This window comes from Schistocerca americana, chromosome 9, assembly GCF_021461395.2.
Source record: "Schistocerca americana isolate TAMUIC-IGC-003095 chromosome 9, iqSchAmer2.1, whole genome shotgun sequence".
Lineage (NCBI taxonomy): Eukaryota > Metazoa > Arthropoda > Insecta > Orthoptera > Acrididae > Schistocerca > Schistocerca americana.
The window spans coordinates 75,922,873-75,942,089 of record NC_060127.1 but is presented as its reverse complement, the minus strand read 5'-3'; the positions used below and the strand labels follow the sequence as shown (position 1 = coordinate 75,942,089).

Genomic DNA, 19,217 nt, shown 5'->3' with positions numbered 1-19,217 from the left:
ACTGTACTAGTGCCGACATTGTGCATGCTCTGTTGCCTGTGTCTATGTGCCTGTGGTTCTGTCAGTGTGATCATGTGATGTATCTGACCCCAGGAATGTGTCAATAAAGTTTCCCCTTCCTGGGACAATGAATTCACGGTGTTCTTATTTCAATTTCCAGGAGTGTAGTTGTTTATTCCAGACAGGACTACCTAATACACTGGAGGCTGGTTCTAGGGTTAGAAAAAGCAGCAATAACACTGTTGCAACAGAAACCAGTGCAGAAGTCCCAGGAGTGGATGCTAGCCACAGTAGAAAACACTAGCATCATCTTAAGGCAAGAACTTAGCTGCAAAACAAAACGTACCGAATGTGACACTGTTCACTGAGGCACTCCAAGTGAGAGAGCAGACTTACGCGGACCTGGACCGAGGCTGAAGTCGACGGACGCGGATTCGGCACCCAGATCGTTGACTGAGAACTCTGCCAAAATGCGGAATCTAGGGGTTTTAAAGAGTCGCGTGGGGACACTGTTTTTCCCACTTAAAGCCACCCAGACAATCCCGTGGGTCTCTTGCAGGTGCCTGCCAATCACAGTTTAGTTAGGTCCCCTCTACTGCTCCTAAGGTGGGGGTGTTAATGCAGTTGGGAGTGGCCGAGCGGTTCTAGGCGGTACAGTCTGGAGCCGCGCGACCGCTACGGTCGCAGGTTCGAATCCTGCCTGAGGCATGGATGAGTGCGATGTCTTTAGGTTGGTTAGGTTTAAGTAGTTCTATGTTCTAGGGGAGTGATGATCTCAGAAGTTAAGTCCCATAGTGTTCAGAGCCATTTGAACCATTTTTGTTAATGCAGTTGCACTAAGTTCGTATTTGGTATCAACATTTTTCAGCTGAAAGAAAAACGTTAACTGCTCTGCCAAATACGGCTTGCAACATTATTGTTATACGTCATTTAGCCCCGGCCCTTGTGAGCCTACTGACATTGTTGTTCTCAGGGCTGGTATCAAGCTGGCTTTATACTCTATTACGTGCCTGTTGGTTACAAATTCTACGGTGGCAACCTACCACAGCGTCTAGACGGCATATGAAGTTACATGTTGATTCTTTGAAGAGTAACTAACGCCCAGGAACTGCGTCTGAGGGCGTCTGCACATGCGCAAGGCTCTCCCCTTACGGTTTACTTCATGTAACAATATCTCTCCTGGTTTCGTCTGCCCTCAGCATCGTCTCTGCTTCCGCGCCTTGGAACGCCTGTCCTCCTTTCTCAAAGCTTCAAGATAACACTACAGCAGCAAGGAGTAATCAATATATTACAAACCTTGTACACACTTCTGTGCGCTGATGACTGCCTCACCGTAGAAGGAGACCAAGATGATGCTGAGTTCATGCTCGGGAAGTTAAAAGTGAAAACGAATACCTGAAGGTTGACTACAGCACTCAGAATACTGAACGTCATCTTTTCTTCTAGTGTTGTTAACTACGCACTTTGCTATTGTTTTTTAATTGGGATTTGCTGTTAATAAAAAATTTCATTTACGATTATATGTATTGTGAAGGTACTGTGAATATCCCTAGTTCCTTAAATATGCGCCTGCAAGATAACCTTATGTGGACTTCAGCTGTTACTCTGTTTATACACTACAGGCCATTAAAATTGCTACACCACGATGATGATGTGCTACAGAAGCGAAATTTAACCGACGGGAAGAAGATGCTGTGATATGCAAGTGATTAGATTTCAGAGCATTCACACAAGGTTGGCGCCGGTGGCGACACCTACAACGCGCTGACACGAGGAAACTTTCCAACCGATTTCTCATACACAAACAGCAATTGGCCGGCGTTGCCTGGTGAAACGTTGTTGTGATACCTCGTGTAAGGAGGAGAAATGCGTACCATCACGCTTCCGACTTTGATAAAGATCCGATTTTAGCCCATCGCGACTGCGGTTTATCGTATCGCGACATTGCTGCTCGCGCTGGTCGAGATCCAATGACTATTAGCAGAATATGGAATTGGTGGTTTCAGGAGGGTAATACGGAACGCCGTGCTGGATCCCAACGGCCTCGTATCACTAGCAGTCGAGATGACAGGCATCTTGTCCGCGTGGCTGTAACGGATCGTGCAGCCATGTCTCGATCCCTGAGTCAAAAGATGGGGACGTTTGCAAGACAACAACCATCTGCACGAAAAGTTGGACGACGTTTCCCGCAGCATGGACTACCAGCTCGGAGACCACGGCTGCGGTTACCCTTGACGCTGCATCACAGACAGGAGCGCCTGCGATGGGGTACTCGACGACGAACCTGGGTGAACGAATGGCAAAACGTCATTTTCTCGGATGTATCCACGTTCTGTGTACAGCATCATGATGGTCGCATCCGTGTTTGGCGACATCGCGGTGAACCCACATTGGAAGCGTGTACTCGTTGTCGGCATACTGGCGTATTACCCGGCGTTATGGTATGGGATGTAATTGGTTACACGTCTCGGTCACCTCTTGTTCGCATTGACGGCACTTTGAACAGTGGACGTTACATTTCAGATATGTTACGACCAGTGGCTCTGCCCTTCATTCGATCCCTGCGAAACCCTACATTTCAGCAGCATAATGCACGACCGCATGTTGCAGCTCCTGTACGAGCCTTTCTGGATACAGGTAATCTTGGACTGCTGTCTTGGCCAGCACATTCTCCGAATCTCTCACCAATTGAAAACGTCTGGTCAATGGTGGCCGGGCAACTGGATCGTCACAATACGCCAGTCACTGCTCTTGATGAACTGTGGTATCGTGTTGAAGCTGCATGGGCAGCTGTACCTGTACACGCCATCCAAGCTCTGTTTGACTCAATGCCCAGGCGTATCAAGGCTGTTAATACGGCCAGAGGTGGTTGTTATGGGTACTGATTTCTCAGGATCTATGCACCCAAATTGCGTGAAAATGTAATCACATGTCAGTTCTAGTATAATATATTTGTCCAATGAATACCCGTTTATCATCTGCAATTCTTCTTGGTGTTGCAATTTTAATGGCCAGTAGTGTATATTATGCAATTCATCGTTAATTTCCAGTTAAGCATATAGTAATCGAAACCCTTGAATTTCCGTAGCTATCCCAGTAGTTTGGATTTCCTTGCAGACGTGCTGTATGACAGATTTGCCTGCAGATTTTGTATTGTGCCATATACAACAGAAAAAATCGTGACACACCGGAAACATGACGTTAAGTGCTTGCACGTGGCGTCACAAAGTGTCCGGATAGGACTTCACACTCCATTTAACCTACGTAAAGCAACTTGCCTTCTGTGTTACGGTACTGTGGATTTAATACCCATTTTCTTTTCTAGGTGGATCCAAGACCGGCAGTGTGGCCCATTGTGTACCAGGAACAACGTTCATGATGGGGTGCAACAAATGTTTGTGTAGGCAGTGCGGCAGGAGAGCGTTTTGTACCAAAAAGGACTGCCACAAACAACTAAGTGATGGTAAGTCTAGCCAGGCACCTGCTACAGCGGGCTAGCGAAGCGATCATTTACCGCAAAACTCACACGTTAGATTAACCAGTCCACATCTGCATACTCCGCAGCCCACAATATTGCATCTCGCTTAGGGTTAACGTACTACGCTACTGGCCATTAAAATTTCTACACCACGAAGATGACGTGCTACAGACGCGAAATTTAACCGACAGGAAGAAGATGCTGTGATATGCAAATGATTAGCTTTTCAGAGCATTCACACAACGTTGGCGGCGGTGGCGACACCTACAACGTGCTGACAACCGATTACTCCTACACAAACAGCAGTTGACCGGCGTTGCCTCGTGAAACGTTGTTGTGATTCCTCGTGTAAGGAGGAGAAATGCGTACCATCACGTTTCCGACTTTGATAAAGGTCGGATTGTAGCCTAACGCGATTGAAGTTTATCGTATCGCGACATTGCTGCTCGCGTTGGTCGAGATCCAATGACTGTTAGCAGAATATGGAATCGGTGGGTTCAGGAGGGTAATACGGAACGCCGTGATGAATGCCAACGGCCTCGTATCACTAGCAGTCGAGATGACAGGCAGCTTATCCGCATGGCTGTAACGGATCGTGCAGCCACGTCTCGATCCCTCAGTCAACAGATGACGTTTGCAAAACAAACACCGTCTGCACAAACAGTTCGACGATGCTTGCAGCAGCATGGACTATAAGCTCGGAGACCATGACTGCGGTTACCCTCGACGCTGCATCACAGATAGGAGCGCCTGCGATGGTGTACTCAATGACGAACCTGGGTGCACGAATGGCAAAACGACATTCTTTCGGATGAATCCAGGTTCTGTTTACAGCATCATGATGGTCGCATCCGTGTTTGGCGACGTTGCGGTGAAACCACGTTGGATGTGAGTATTCGTCGTCGCCATTCTGGCGTATCACCCGGTGTGATGGTATGGGGTGCCATTGGTTACACGTCTCGGATTACCTCTTGTTCTCATTGACGGCACTTTGAACAGTGGACGTTACATTTCAGATGTGTTACGACCCGTGACTCTACCCTTCATTCGACCCCTGCGAAACCCTACATTTCAGCAGAATAATGCACTAACGCATGTTGCAGGTCCTGTACGGGCCTTTTTGGATGCAGACAATGTTCGACTGCTGCCCTGGCCAGCACATTCTCCAGGTCTCTCACCAAATGAAAACGTCTGGTCAATGGTGGCCGAGCAACTGCTTCGTCACAATACGCCAGTCACTACTGTGGTATCGTGTTGAAGCTGCATGGGCATCATCTGTACCTGTACACGCCATCCAAGATCTATTTGACTCAATGCTCAAGCGTATCAAGGCCGTTATTACGGTCAAAGGTGGTTGTTCTGGGTACTGATTTCTTAGGATCTATGGCCCAAATTGCGTGAAAATGTAATCACATGTCAGTTCTAGTATAATATATTTGTCCAATGAATACCCGTTTATCATCTGCATTTCTTATTGGTGTAGCAATTTTAATGGCCAGTAGTGTAGTATCAGCGCATTTCTATCCTATTCACTCACAGATTAAATACTAGAGTTACTGCTGTGCACAGCCGATGACATTCTAATACAAAAATGGCCAGATACGAGCAAAGCAACATGTAACATACGTAAGACAAATTTTTATACAAAACAAAAACAATAACAGTGTCAAATTAAATTTAAATGGTGACTCGGTAAGCTGTGTAATAAATTATTAAGGATGGATACAGATAGCCGGCCGCTATGGCCGAGCGGTTCTAGGCGCTTCAGTCCGGAACGGCGCTGCTTTTAAGGTCGTAGGTTCGAATCCTGCCTCGGGCATGGATGTGTGTGATGTTAGGTTTAAGTAGTTCTAAGTCTAGGGGACTGATGACCTCAGATGTAAAGTTCCTTAGTGCTCAGAGCCATTTGAACCATGGATACAGATGAACAACTGAAATGGAGAAAACATACAACAAGAAGAGTAGCAAAACGAATTTCAACTGCAGTGTATGTTTTAAGAGCACCAGCCTCGAAATAATTTATTATGCAAATGTTCACACAGTCAGTAGATATGGTATAATTTTCTGGGACACAGACAGATAAAAACTAGAAAAAAAAATTCAATTTAAAAAAAGATGGCTCGTAAAATAATAATGACACGGAAGAAACGGTCTCACTAACCGGAATTATTTAAAGAGCTATGGATCGTAATCGTCCCCTGCGAATATGTTCTCCAAACATTAGTATATATCAGTTAAAATATACATCAGTACGCCAAAACAGCTCTGTACACAAACATAACGCGAGAGTCAGAGAGTGCCTGTTCCTACAAAGAAAGCACAAGGTGAGAATACAAAACCGTATTGAATACCAGGGATTAAAACTGGAACTAGCGGGAAAAATCTCCTGTCAGAGCACAGCAAAGAGGAATATGTTCCTTCTTAAGACAGACAGAAATTAAAATTATTGACACTTGGATATATTCGCACTTTCTTCTGATGAGCGAGAGTAGCAGAAGGACAGTGACAGTGGAAGAGAGGTGGGACAGTCAATGAGAGTGAAAGAGATAGGTGATAGTGACACGGGTGGGGGGGGGGGGGGGGAGTGGCAGTGAAGGAGAAAGGGAGATAGATGAAGACAACAGCAGTCGGAGTCATAGAAGAGATATTGATGATCAGTGAGAGACAGCGGCAGTAAAAGAGAAAGAGAAATGAATTGAGATAGAAGCAGTGGGAGGAAAAGAGAGAAGAGATATTTTGGTATGTGATCGTATTCGCGCTTTTTTGTGGTCAAAGTGAGTTGCAGAGAGATAGTGACAGTGCCAAGAAAGAAAGGGCGAGGAGAAAGTGATGATGGGAGAGAGGAAGTGGCAGTAAAAGAGAAAGAGAGATGGAGACAATAGCAATGGGAGCCAAACAGGCAGGAGATATTAATGGTCAGTGACAGACAGTGACAATAAAAGAGAAAGAGAGATGGATGGAGATAGAAGCAATGGAAACAAAAGAGAGAGGAGACATTGTAAATGGAAGGGAGAGGTGAGTGAAGTCCTTACATAGGCTTTGGTGGTCAGAGCCCTCCCAGACCAGAGAACTTTAACATGCAGGTATGCGGGAGGGCAGTGTTTGGATCGAGATCTTAAACCTGTGGATACAGGGAAAGACATATCAACTGCCAGGGTACTGTGGAGCCAGTGGTAGTGAAAAAGAAAGGCAGAAGAAGACACTTTAAGTGAGAGAGGAGACAGTGCCAGTGAAATATATTGTAAATCAATGGGAGGAAAAAGAGGCAATGGGAGAGAAAAATATACAGAAAGTTGCAGTGAGAGGGAGATGCTGAGTGTGAAGGCTTAACCACGAAGGGAGACTGGGTAAAAGAATATTGTGACCTTAAGGATTTAGAATGTTGTGAGTTAAAAAGCGCTCTAACATTTTCACACGCCAAAATTTTTGGTAAGGGAGGTGGAAAGAGGATTGACACAGCAGTTTCCCTGCTCTTACGTCAGAGTCTTTTAATGAGGAATATTTTTACCTTTGTTGTTGCCCGACAGAATCTTTATCCAACAGCTGGTCTCATTCACATTAAGTTGCCATTGTTCATAGTCACTATCCTGTATCCTTAACAAGAAGAGGAGGTCTGATGTTACTTTATGACACATCTACTTTGTTAAAAATAGCAGTAAAATCTAGCGTTATGTCTACGTCCATTATGTAACAGTCATTTAAACGGAGTAGGTGCTATATACCAGGCAGGTCATCCATTACTGCAGCTGTTTATTCGAAATGGTCTACAGTGCTTCCTTGCTGACTTTTTTCCGGTATGCATCTTGCTGTACATTGTCGTTCCCCTGTAGGAGGAATGGTGTTTTCACCATGATACCAAGTCATGGAAATATGAACTTGGAGAATATACCGCGTAGATAATTTTTAAATGCGCCACACATTTACTTATTTAATGTTATATGCAGTTCCTTTCTAATAATTTTTGGGAGTCCTCTGCTACACACGTACACTCACATCTGGCAGCAATATGTCCGGCCTACCTCTGAGGAATATAACGAGTGTAAATCTGAAGACGTCAACTAGTCTCGATTTACCTGGGACCTTGTTGACAAAACACACATATTACACATCCTAGTGCACTCTCCCTGCCATTACAGGCACGTGGCTCCTTCCTCCACCCTTCACCAACCTCCTCATCACAATCATATAACATCAGGGGTACTGTGCTAAGATTTGAATGTACGCTAAGTCAGCAAGGAATCGGACAATTGGCGACTTTCAGAATGAATTTTTCACTCTACCATGGAATCTGTTCTAATATGAAGCTTCCTTTAAGATTACAACTGTTTACCAGACAGAGACTAAAAACTCAGGATCTTTGCCTTTCGTGGGCAAGTACTGCACTGGATTAGATCAGTTTTAGATCAAATTCAGTTTTTGTTATATAGGCCCAAAAATGAAATTGTTCTCGAGTGTGTGGAACACATCAGAAAGTAGAACACAGAAACCATACAACATTCGATTATATACTCTCTTCCCTGATCATTTGTCAGGAGACTGTCAAAATATGTGAATAGATTGTCAAAATATGTGAATCTATTAGACACATTGTTAGAATGTAACATAGTTATGCGTTTTTAATAAATCATTCATACACAAAATACCTAATCTCGACTGTTGTGACCAAGTGCTGTGAAAACTGAAATCTAGCAGACATTTTTACTTAACTTCCTGCCAGATTAAAACTGTGTGCCGGACCGTGGGTCGAACTCGCGACCTTCGCCTTTCACCTGCAAGTGCTCTACCAGCTGAGCTATCCAAGCACGACTTACAGCCCCTTCTCATAGCTTCAACTCTGCTAGTACCTCGTCTCCTACCTTCCAAAGCTGAGAGGAGGGGTCGTGAGTCGTGCTTGGGTAGCTCAGTTGGTTGCCGGCACGGTAGCTCAGCGTGTTCGGTCAGAGGGTTAGCTGCCCTCTGTCATAAAAAAACTGAGTTAATCGATCAACAACGAACTTGAACAGATATATTACGACGTCCGCCCCGAGCAGATCCAACGAATATAAGCGAACAAAATGAGATTTAAAAAAAAAAAAAAAGAGTTGGTAGAGCACTTGTCCCTGAAAGGCGAAGGTCGCGAGTTCGAGTCTCGGTCTGGCACACATTTTTAGTCTGCCAGCTGGTTCCCTTATTATATATGCTATATAAAATGCTTGTTACATGAAATGAATTCCATAGAAAGTTCTGAGAACTTAATTCTATACTTCGACATATTTATGTACTTTGACACATGCAAACAGCACATAAGCAGACATTATATAAGGGTAACACAAGCCTTTCATGTAAAACATTGCAACTTCCATTACACTTTAAACATAATGCCATACCTTTCCTAAACTTTTTGTTTCTTACGTGCCTTAAACATTTAACAAGGTAACTCATTTGAATAGTAATCACAAGTCTGAAGCTCTTTTATACATGGCACTTCGATCCTTTAAACCATTATTTAGTATTTATTGATACCTGATTGATAGGTAGTCAGAGAGCGCACAGGAAAAGGTTAAGGTTGTGGATGGGGCCGTAAACAGTCACTGTGAGTTGCACAATCGAACACACAACTTTATTTTTCTAAGAACCACTTATTTACATGTTGGCTTAAGGATCACAACTAAACAATATGGCTGAAGGTCTAGTTAAAGAAAACTTAAGATGCTTTCTGGGCTGAAGACACAAAAACACACAGCAAACACAAGAATGGCTGAAGGCCTGCTTTAGAAATCAAAATCAATTAAAAATAGAAGGTAAATTCTTTTTTCATAAAAAACATGCAATGAAAGCAATTAACGGCTGACGGCCTACACTACACGTCTGAAGGACAACTATAATTAAGTCACATTAACAATCAATTTTTTTCTAAGCAAGAAATTTTCCTTTTAAACTTATAACAGAATGGCTGAAGGCCGCAAACAAATTTGAAACAACAGCTGAAGGCCTGAATAACAAGTCAGATAAATAATTTAGAATAACCTCTTGCTTCTTATAAAAAATTTTTCTTTAGAGAATATACACGGCTGAAGGCCTTAGTAAGGGGTACACACATGGGACAACTACCAGCTTAGGGCCTCATTACAAACAATTCCAGATAGAACAATTTCTAAGAATAAAATTTTTTTTAAACAATCAATGCTCAAAATTTAATTTAACACGGTTGAAGGCCATTATGTAAACTTTTAAAAAAACTGAATTAATACACAGTCAGAGGCCTCGCCCAATACTTCAGCTAAAATGAAAATCACAATTTAAAACAAACAGAACAAGTGGTACTCAGAAGTGTTCCAGGGGTCGGCCTAGGAAGGTACCACAAACGTAACGTGAGGTGAGACAGGCAGCCAAGAGTTGAAGTTAGGTAATTGGATGGCAACCCAAACTAGAGCCGTCTCAAGGACCGACCAAGAATTTAACCAATTTCCTTCTGTGCGACCAATGGCACAACGATGGAGAATATCGGCCGAGAGCGAGAATACGAACAGCACTAAGCCTCCAGAAATTGGCGTCTAAAAACATCCAGGGGAACAATAACCACTCTAAGCAAATATGAACCAAACAACAACTTAAAGGCTGTAGAACTACACGCTGTGCTGGACAGCATCAACATGATGAAGAAAAGGCACACTGCCTACAAACTACGCTAACGACCAGGGCAGTTAACTGGAGCGTTAACCGTCACAGGACACAAAATACCGCTGGTGCACTTCACTGATAAGTAACAGTCAATTCAATAATTAATCAAAACGTAGGAAGATGGCTGCAAGATTTCGCCAACTCCATCATACGATGCTGCTAGCCCGAACGGCCAAGAGAACAACAACCGGCAAATGAACGAAGAGATAGTTGAGCTTTAATAACAGATTAACTGATCACTCAACTATAGCATCCAGGTTCTGTGGGCAGCGAACTTGTCGCTCTCACAGCTAGCGCCTCACGATCCGACAGCACGCGCACCCCGCCAGCGGCTCCGGCTTGGCCTCGCGCCATGGAGAGTTGCTTGCTGCTTGGTCCCAACCGACTCACTGCATCAGCACGCAGACAGCATTAACACAGCTGCTCAGTCAAAATCACACAAGCTACACAGGGTTCCACAAACAACTTGAACAGTACTGAAACGAGTGACTGTGGAACAATGAGGATGAATCACAAGTCGACACAAAAAATGGTTCAAATGGGTCTGAGCACTATGGGACTTAACTACTGAGGTCATCAGTACCCTAGAACTTAGAACTACTTAAACCTAACTAAGGACATCATACACATCCATGTCGGAGGCAGGATTCGAACCTGCGACCGTAGCCGTCGCGCGGTTCCAGACTGTAACGCCTAGAACCGCTCGGCCACTCCGGCCAGCTAAGTCGACACACACGGAGAGCCCAGAAGCGGTCAGCGACCAAATACACGTCGTACGGTGAGTCGACCAACCAAGGTCGCCCCACTCAAGTGATGTGTGTCGGCAACGGTCGGGCGAGTCATGGCAGAAGCGAACCTCACTACTACTACATCCCGACTCCCTCGATGTCCATTCGCAACTCGGACACACTGCGACCTGGAGACACTGGCTCGGAACCAACCATGCAGAGGGAACACTTGCCCATTGGCCACCCGACATCTCTGCACAAGGAAGGAACCGACCCACGTCGCATAAGATGACCAATTGAAGGGGCCCAGAAGCGGTCAGATGGTCAAATACATGTCACCCGATGAGACGACCGACCGAACAACCAACCAATGGTCGTCCCTGACCAAGTCTCCTTTCGTCGGACAGTGCATGTGTGTCGCCAGCGGTCGGGCGAGTACTGGATGTACAGACCTCACTGGAGTTCCATCCTGACTGAACTCCCCGCGCGTCACGACCCGGAAATACACTCCTGGAAATTGAAATAAGAACACCGTGAATTCATTGTCCCAGGAAGGGGAAACTTTATTGACACATTCCTGGGGTCAGATACATCACATGATCACACTGACAGAACCACAGGCACATAGACACAGGCAACAGAGCATGCACAATGTCGGCACTAGTACAGTGTATATCCACCTTTCGCAGCAATGCAGGCTGCTATTCTCCCATGGAGACGATCGTAGAGATGCTGGATGTAGTCCTGTGGAACGGCTTGCCATGCCATTTCCACCTGGCGCCTCAGTTGGACCAGCGTTCCTGCTGGACGTGCAGACCGCGTGAGACGACGCTTCATCCAGTCCCAAACATGCTCAATGGGGGACAGATCCGGAGATCTTACTGGCCAGGAAGGTTGACTTACACTTTCTAGAGCACGTTGGGTGGCACGGGATACATGCGGACGTGCATTGTCCTGTTGGAACAGTAAATTCCCTTGCCGGTCTAGGAATGGTAGAACGATGGGTTCGATGACGGTTTGGATGTACCGTGCACTATTCAGTGTCCCCTCGACGATCACCAGTGGTGTACGGCCAGTGTAGGAGATCGCTCCCCACGCCATGATGCCGGGTGTTGGCCCTGTGTGCCTCGGTCGTATGCAGTCCTGATTGTGGCGCTCACCTGCACGGCGCCAAACACGCATACGACCATCATTGGCACCAAGGCAGAAGCGACTCTCATCGCTGAAGACGACACGTCTCCATTCGTCCCTCCATTCACGCCTGTCGCGACACCACTGGAGGCGGGCTGCACGATGTTGGGGCGTGAGCGGAAGACGGCCTAACAGTGTGCGGGACCGTAGCCCAGCTTCATGGAGACGGTTGCGAATGGTCCTCGCCGATACCCCAGGAGCAACAGTGTCCCTAATTTGCTGGGAAGTGGCGGTGCGGTCCCCTACGGCACTGCGTAGGATCCTACGGTCTTGGCGTGCATCCGTGCGTCGCTGCGGTCCGGTCCCAGGTCGACGGGCACGTGCACCTTCCGCCGACCACTGGCGACAACATCGATGTACTGCGGAGACCTCACGCCCCACGTGTTGAGCAATTCGGCGGTACGTCCACCCGGCCTCCCGCATGCCCACTATACGCCCTCACTCAAAGTCCGTCAACTGCACATACGGTTCACGTCCACGCTGTCGCGGCATGCTACCAGTGTTAAAGACTGCGATGGAGCTCCGTATGCCACGGCAAACTGGCTGACACTGACGGCGGCGGTGCACAAATGCTGCGCAGCTAGCGCCATTCGACGGCCAACACCGCGGTTCCTGGTGTGTCCGCTGTGCCGTGCGTGTGATCATTGCTTGTACAGCCCTCTCGCAGTGTCCGGAGCAAGTATGGTGGGTCTGACACACCGGTGTCAATGTGTTCTTTTTTCCATTTCCAGGAGTGTACTAGCGGTCGCTCCAAAGATAGTACGACAGTGCTCTTGTCGATAGCGCTGCTGCTGCCACTCACGGGCAGGCAGGCCAGCAGCTTAGTGACGCCAGAAAATAGAATAAGAAACGTGACATCAGTACCGCAAAGACAAGGTGTCAAGTAATAAACGGCACGAACACGAGTCGCACACGGCTCATTTATCTGTTACGATCCCAGATGGGCCTCTCTGAGTTCATTCAGCTCTTAGGATCATACCGAAAGCATAAGGTCTCGAAACACTTGGAGAGAATTCTAGAACCGTTCTCACTAGCGCCATGTATGCAATGTACAGGGTTGCTGATGTTGTTGCTATGGTCCTCAGTGCGAAGACTGGTTTGATTCAGCTTTGCACGCTACTCCATCCTATGCAGGCCTCTTCATCTATGAATAACTTTTGAATTTGGTTATCACTGTTAGCATTCAACCGCGATTCTTATACATATATTTTAACAACGCGTTTCAAGAGACAATGCTCCCATCATCAGGTTGTAAAATCTATGTCATGAAATTAAACGGACTAAAAAGACAAAATACCATCACAAATAGTTGGGAAGTCCATAGAGTGAAACAGAATTAAAAGTATATTGGACTGTGGGTCCTCGTCTTACACTGAAGTTGTTGACACCAGTCGATGGCCGTCCCATAGCTAGCAAGTATGCTGTCGCACTGTGCCGGCTCGGGAGCTGTTGTGGACTGACGTGCCTAGGTGTTGTGGCGTGGTTACAGCCGTGTGCTTGACGGTAACGCTATGCTATTGGGCGCCTTATTTCCTTATTGCATTGGTCTGCCATCGTTAGCCTCTCGCCACTCTGTCAGTGACATACTACACGTTTAAAGTCGCATACCTACCCTAAAATAATTCTAAAAACCCGCTAAAAATCTCATTTCTTTAAAATTATCTTGTGCATTTAGAATATTGCTTTGTTTCTTTTCATGGATAGCTATCTCGAATTCCTCTAGTAAATCAAGTTTCCTCCCTTTCTTTTCTACTTGCAATATTTCTACGTTGTCTTCTGTGCTCTTAATGGGATGGCCTGTTTCATATATATGGTTCGCAACAGCTGATTTGTCATAATTTCCTAATCTGAGCGCATCTTTATGTTCTTTATACCGGATCGCGAATGATCTTCCTGTCTGCCCTATATATTTTGCATCACAAGTTCTGCGCTGAATCTTATAAACTCCCGATCTTTCAAACTTATTTCTCTTCTCGCCAATATCGTGCTTAAGGCTATACCTCACTAGGTTATTAGTCTGAAAAGCTATTTTAACATCGTATGGCTTAAAAATATTTGCTATCTTTTGTGAGACACACGGCTGTAACCACGCCGCAACACCTAGGCACGTCAGTCCACAACAGCCCCCGAGTCGGCACAGTGCGAAAGCATACTTGGTAGCTATGGGACGGCCATCGACTTGTGTTAACAACTTCAATGTGAGACGAGGACCCACAGTCCAATATACTTTTAATTCTGTTTTATTCTATGGACTTCCCAACTATTTGTGATGGTATTTTGTCTTTTTAGTCCGTTTAATTTCATGACATAGATTTTACAACCTGATGATGGGAGCATTGTCTCTTGAAACGCGTTGTTAAAATATATGTATAAGAATCGCGGTTGAATGCTAACAGTGATAACCAGTATAACGACAACTTCTACCTAGACTCCATAATGGATTATATTCAACTTTTGAATTTGCTTACTGTATTCACTTCGCGGCGTTCGTGTTGAATTTTTACTCCACCACCCCAACCTCACTTCCCTTCAGTATTAAAAATGGTGATTGCTTGATGTCTCAGAATGTGCCCTATTAACAGGGCCCTGCTTTCATTCAAGTTATGCCGCAGATTTCTTTTTTGCTCCATTTATGTTGAGTACCTCATCATTAGTTACGTGATCTACCCATCTAATCTTCAGCATTCTTCTGTAGCGCTAAATATCAAAAGCTTCTATTCTCGACTTACCTGAACTATTCATCATCCAGTTCCACTTTCATAGAAGGCTACACTCCAGACAAATTCCTTCAGAAAAGATTTTCCGGCACTTAAACCTAATTCGATGCTAACAAACTTCTCTTCTTCAGAAACATTTTTCTTTCCATTGCCAATCTACGTTTTATATCCTCTCTACTTCGGCCATCATCAGTTATTTCACTGAGGAAATAGCAAACCTCATCTATTCATGTAGTGTCTCATTTTTAATCTAATTCTCCCGGTGTCGCGTGATTTAATTCTGCTACATTCCATTACCCCTGTTTTGCTTCTGTTAATGTTCATCTCATACCCCCCCCCCTTTTCAAGACACTGTCCATTCAGTTCAACTACTTTTCCAAGCCCTTTGCTGCCTCTGACAGAATCACAATGCCACCGGCAAACCTCAAAGTTTTTATATCTTCTCACTGAACTTTAATTCCTCTTCTAAATTTTTCTTTGGTTTCCTTTACCGCTTGCTCAGTATACAGATTAAAATTCTGAAGGTAGCAGTGATAAAACACAAGGAGAGAAAATGTAGGCCTATATACAACTTTTACGGAAATCAGACGTGAGCTGTAACAGATGAGAGACATGAAAGGGGATCAGTGGTTGAGAAGGGAGCGAGGCAAGGTTGTAGCCTATCCCTGATATAATTCAAAGAGTGCATTCCAGTCGACATTGTCCAAAGCTTTCTTCAAACCTAGAAAAACTGTAACCCTAGGTTTGCCTTTCTTTGACCTATCTTCTGAAGTAAGTCATAGCGTCAGTACTGCCACACGTTTCCTACATTTATCCGGAATCCAAACTGAACTTCCCTGAGGTCAGCTTCTATCATCTTTTTCCACTCTTCTGTAAATAATTCGTGTTAATATTTTACAACCATAACTTATTAAACTGATAGTTCGGCAATATTCACACCTGTCAGCATCTGTTTCCTTTGTAGTTGGAATTATTACATTTTTCTATAAGTCTGAAGATTCTTCGCCAGTCTCATACGGCTTGGACACCAAGTGGAACAGCACTGTTTTGACTGGCTCTCCCAAGGATATCAGTAGTTTTGAGGGAATTTATTCCAGAGGCCTTGTTTCAATTTTGGTGTTCCAGCGCTCTGTCAAATTCTTCTGGCAGTACCGTGAATTCGGTCTCATCTTCATCTGCGACGTCCTCCCGTTGATAGCAATACACCATCCTTCCAGTCGCTGATAGTAACTGATAGTACAACCCCTGCCATTCATTGGAGTCTTGGCTATCGGTAATAGAGAGACTGTAGGAGGTAACACTGTTTCTCTGTTTGTTTGCATCTTTTTGTTTTCCAGGGATCATTTTAATAGCAACGTAGTCTTTCTGTACATCAGTACAAATGCTGTCTGTTGTGTAAGTCTTAACTTCAGATGAGGAATATAATGTTTAAAATATCTGTACAGTTGAAAACTGATGCTTACCTATAACCGATTATGAAATGGCGATGTACAGGACAACTTGTTACACTTTCATTGGGAGTAGTTGTTATGGTGTACCAAGCTGTCCAGTGTCATTTGCAGTTGCTTATTACGTATTTTTATTTGAAGGCGACGTGAGAAATAAGAAAAAGATGAGAAACAGAGGCACAACATCAAAAGAAACGTATAGTGAAGTAGCGAAAAACGTAATGTCATTACCAATGATTTGTCAAGTTAGCATAAGAGAAAAGTATGCAGTGAATCTACAGGGTGTTACAAAAAGGTACGGCCAAACTTTCAGGAAACATTCCTCACACACAAATAAAGAAAAGATGTTATGTGGACATGTGTCCGGAAACGCTTAATTTCCATGTTAGAGCTCATTTTAGTTTCGTCAGTATGTACTGTACTTCCTCGATTCACCGCCAGTTGGCCCAATTGAAGGAAGGAAATGTTGACATGCGACTCATTGCTCTACAGTACTAGCATCAAGCACAGCAGTACGTAGCATCAACAGGTTAATCACTAACGTGGTTTTGCAGTCAGTGCAATGTTTACAAACGCGAAGTTGGCAGATGCCCATTTGATGTATGGATTAGCACTGGGCAATAGCCGTGGCGCGGTACGTTTGTATCGAGACAGATTTCCAGAACGAAGGTGTCCCGACAGGAAGACGTTCGAAGCAATTGATCGGCATCTTAGGGAGCATGGAACATTCCAGCCTATGACTCGCAATTGGGGAAGACCTAGAACGACGAGGACACCTGCAATGGACGAGGCAATTCTTCGTGCAGTTGACGATAACCCCAATGTCAGCGTCAGAGAAGTTGCTGCTGTACAAGGTAACGATGACCACGTCACTGTATGGAGAGTGATACGGGAAGTGTTCGTGCGCTTATATTAATGTGACTGATTCGTTGACGGATGGATTGGTAGAGGCGGACCAATTCCATGGCCTCCACGCTCTCCTGACCTCAACCCTCTTGACTTTCATTTATGGGGGAATTTGAAAGCTCTTGTCTACGCAACCCCGGTACCAAGTGTAGAGACTCTTCGTGCTCGTATTGTGGACGGCTGTGATACAATACGCCATTCTCCAGGGCTGCATCAGCGCATCAGGGATTCCATGCGACGGAGCGTGGATGCATGTATCCTCGCTAACGGAGGACATTTTGAACATTTACTGTAACAAAGTGTTTGAAGTCACGCTGGTACGTCCTGTTGCTGTGTGTTTCCATTCCATGATTAATGTGGTTTGAAGCAATGAAATGAGCTCTAACATGGAAAGTAAGCGTTTCCGGACACATGTCCACATAACATATTTTCTTTCTTTGTGTGTGAGGAATGTTTCCTGAAAGTCTGGCCGTACCTTTTTGTAACACCCTGTATAATAATGACGCTACGTTATAAGGTAATTCATTTCAGTTGGAAATTGCTCTGAAACCTTCTTGAGCAGTAATTACTGATAAACATTTTAAAAGTAATCCATAGTCTCCTCTTCACCAAAAGACTTGACCAATATCTTAGAAACAGCGACCTAAATATAGGTCCTGTAATTAAAAATAAAATATTCCGATATAAGGCCAGAAAAAGAGTTTTTCTTATTATTAATCTGACTGAAGAATTTTGCAATGCTTTATTTCGACCGAAACCAACGGCTGGAGTTTACAGACTGAACGTAAACCAAAGGACTTCTTCTCTACAATTTTTTGTTCGTATGAATGCCTAGCAGCAGGTGAAATTCGCCACGTGTAGACTAAATCTCAGTTCTGCATCACAAGCACAGCTGAAGCCAGTTGTTCTGAATACATATCAAACTAATATTATGTCGTTTTTCTCTTACAGTGTGTGTACCTGGAAAAGTGACAAAAATGGAGTGCAACACTTGCATCTGCAGTGCTGCAGGAAGGTGGGCGTGCACTTACAAGGAGTGCCACAGCGGTTTCAAATGTGCGTATCACTGTCCTATCGCCTTTTCTTAAACTAGTCTTTAAACCAATCCTCTTCGTTGATACCTAAACTTTTATTTCTGCAAACTGTAGCACAGTCTTACTTCAGTAAGTTTTTATGGCATGTGCTAACAGAAACTATAGTTAATATGCCGCCTAAAGTTCTAGTTGGTCTAATTTTCTCTATCTGTTTATCTCTCTTTAAGCATATAGCTCTCTGCATGTATAATTCTCATATTGGTTTTCTACGAATATTTGATGGTAGACTTGACTTGCAACATGCTTGGTTTCGTTTCTAAGAATCTTCATATGCTTTACTTATGGCGTTTCTGAAGGTAATATGGTTTTGATTTTTGTAATGTGAAGATTGGTACAGCCGAGACAAAGAATACCCATCGTACATTTCATGTGACACGAAGAAAATCTTCACACGAATCGATCATTTTAGAAACAACTGAACTCCAATTTTATGCAAAATGAGTTATGCCCAGGCCTTCTTAAAGGGTAGTCGCAGCGTTCAGTAGAGAAACTACGTAATTTCCATCTTCCAGTTTGTGGTTTTTTTTTGTGAGTTTGGTTTAGAAACAACGTACACGGATGTAGAAAACATCGTTCTTGTGAAACATAACTGGCTCCTTACACTAAGTGTTGAGTGCTATTGATAAGAAATTCATTCCGTATTTCTGGATTTCCGGAAGGCTTTTGACACAGTACCACACAAGCGGCTTATAGTGAAATTGCGTGCTTATGGAATATCGTCGTCAGTTATGTGACTGGAATTCGTGATTTCCTGTCAGGGAGGTCACAGTTCGTAGTAATCGACAGAAAGTCATCGAGTAAAGCGGGAATTGTTTCTGGCGTTCACCAAGGTAGTGTTATAGGCCCTCTGCTGTTCCTTATCTACATAAAAGATTTAGGAGACAATCTGAGGAGCTGTCTTAGGTTGGCTGTTAATGGTGTTGTCTGTCGAATATCGTCTAGTAACGTCGCCCGCATCTCGTGGTCGTGCGGTAGCGTTCTCGCTTCCCACGCCC

The 19,217-nt window shown here is 44.5% G+C and overlaps 1 protein-coding gene across 1 annotated transcript in view; it reads left to right on the top strand.

The window, feature by feature from the left end:
• The window catches only part of LOC124550669 (endothelial zinc finger protein induced by tumor necrosis factor alpha-like), a 119,154-nt gene extending 100,938 nt beyond the window's left edge, over positions 1-18,216 (top strand). Inside the window, exons 7-8 of the mRNA XM_047125392.1 lie at positions 3,326-3,463; positions 18,080-18,216. Of these exons, the coding sequence (XP_046981348.1) occupies positions 3,326-3,463; positions 18,080-18,216 (275 nt within the window). The remainder of the gene's footprint in view (positions 1-3,325; positions 3,464-18,079) is intronic.
• The last annotated feature ends 1,001 nt before the right edge of the window (positions 18,217-19,217 follow it).